This window comes from Nestor notabilis, unplaced genomic scaffold (assembly GCF_000696875.1).
Source record: "Nestor notabilis isolate BGI_N333 unplaced genomic scaffold, ASM69687v1 scaffold17561, whole genome shotgun sequence".
NCBI lineage: Eukaryota > Metazoa > Chordata > Aves > Psittaciformes > Psittacidae > Nestor > Nestor notabilis.
The window spans coordinates 11566-12135 of record NW_009915452.1 but is presented as its reverse complement, the minus strand read 5'-3'; the positions used below and the strand labels follow the sequence as shown (position 1 = coordinate 12135).

The window sequence follows — 570 nt, the reverse complement described above, 5'->3', positions numbered from 1 at the left end:
CTCTCCTCCAGCCCAGAGCGAGGAGATGCGGTTCCTCTTTGTCCTCTCCAGCGTGGCCAAGAGCGAGAAGATCCTGACGGCAGAGCTGCACCTCTTCCGCCTCTGGCCCAGGGTCACTGACGGGCCCAAAAAGCACCACTTGTGCCAGGTGATGAGGGGGTGGGATGGGGACATGGGGATGGGATGAGGATGGGTACAGGATGGGGATGCGGGTGGGGCAGGGGGGGCTGGGATGTGCCCTGGCCTGTGAGCGGGGCTGCCACCGGTGCATTGCAATCACTCACCTGCAGCAGGAGCATGGCCCCGCTCTGGAAATTCCTCTGCCCAAGTGCCATCATATTGCACAGAGGATCATGATGGGTTATTAAACACCATTCCAGCTTGTGCATGCACCAACCAAAGCACCCGTTGCTTCGGACAAACCCAAGCTGCCAAATCCCCCATCTCCGATTTTCCCCCCAGTTCCAGTGCCCGGGTCCCTCCCTTGGGCAGTTTATAACCAACCTCCTTTGTTGCCTCCCCAGGTCAGTGTCTACCAAGTGCTGGAGAGGAGCGAGGCGGGCCGCGCCG

General features: G+C 60.5%; 1 protein-coding gene across 1 annotated transcript in view; it reads left to right on the top strand.

Moving 5' to 3' along the window:
* Positions 1-570, top strand: part of LOC104413221 (bone morphogenetic protein 2-A-like) — a gene marked incomplete at its 5' end in the record, with an annotated part of 11218 nt that overhangs the window by 8897 nt on the left and 1751 nt on the right. The window contains 3 exon segments of the mRNA XM_010024150.1: positions 12-148; positions 525-566; positions 569-570. The exon segment at positions 569-570 is cut by the window's right edge and continues 85 nt beyond it. Coding sequence (XP_010022452.1) covers positions 12-148; positions 525-566; positions 569-570 — 181 coding nt within the window.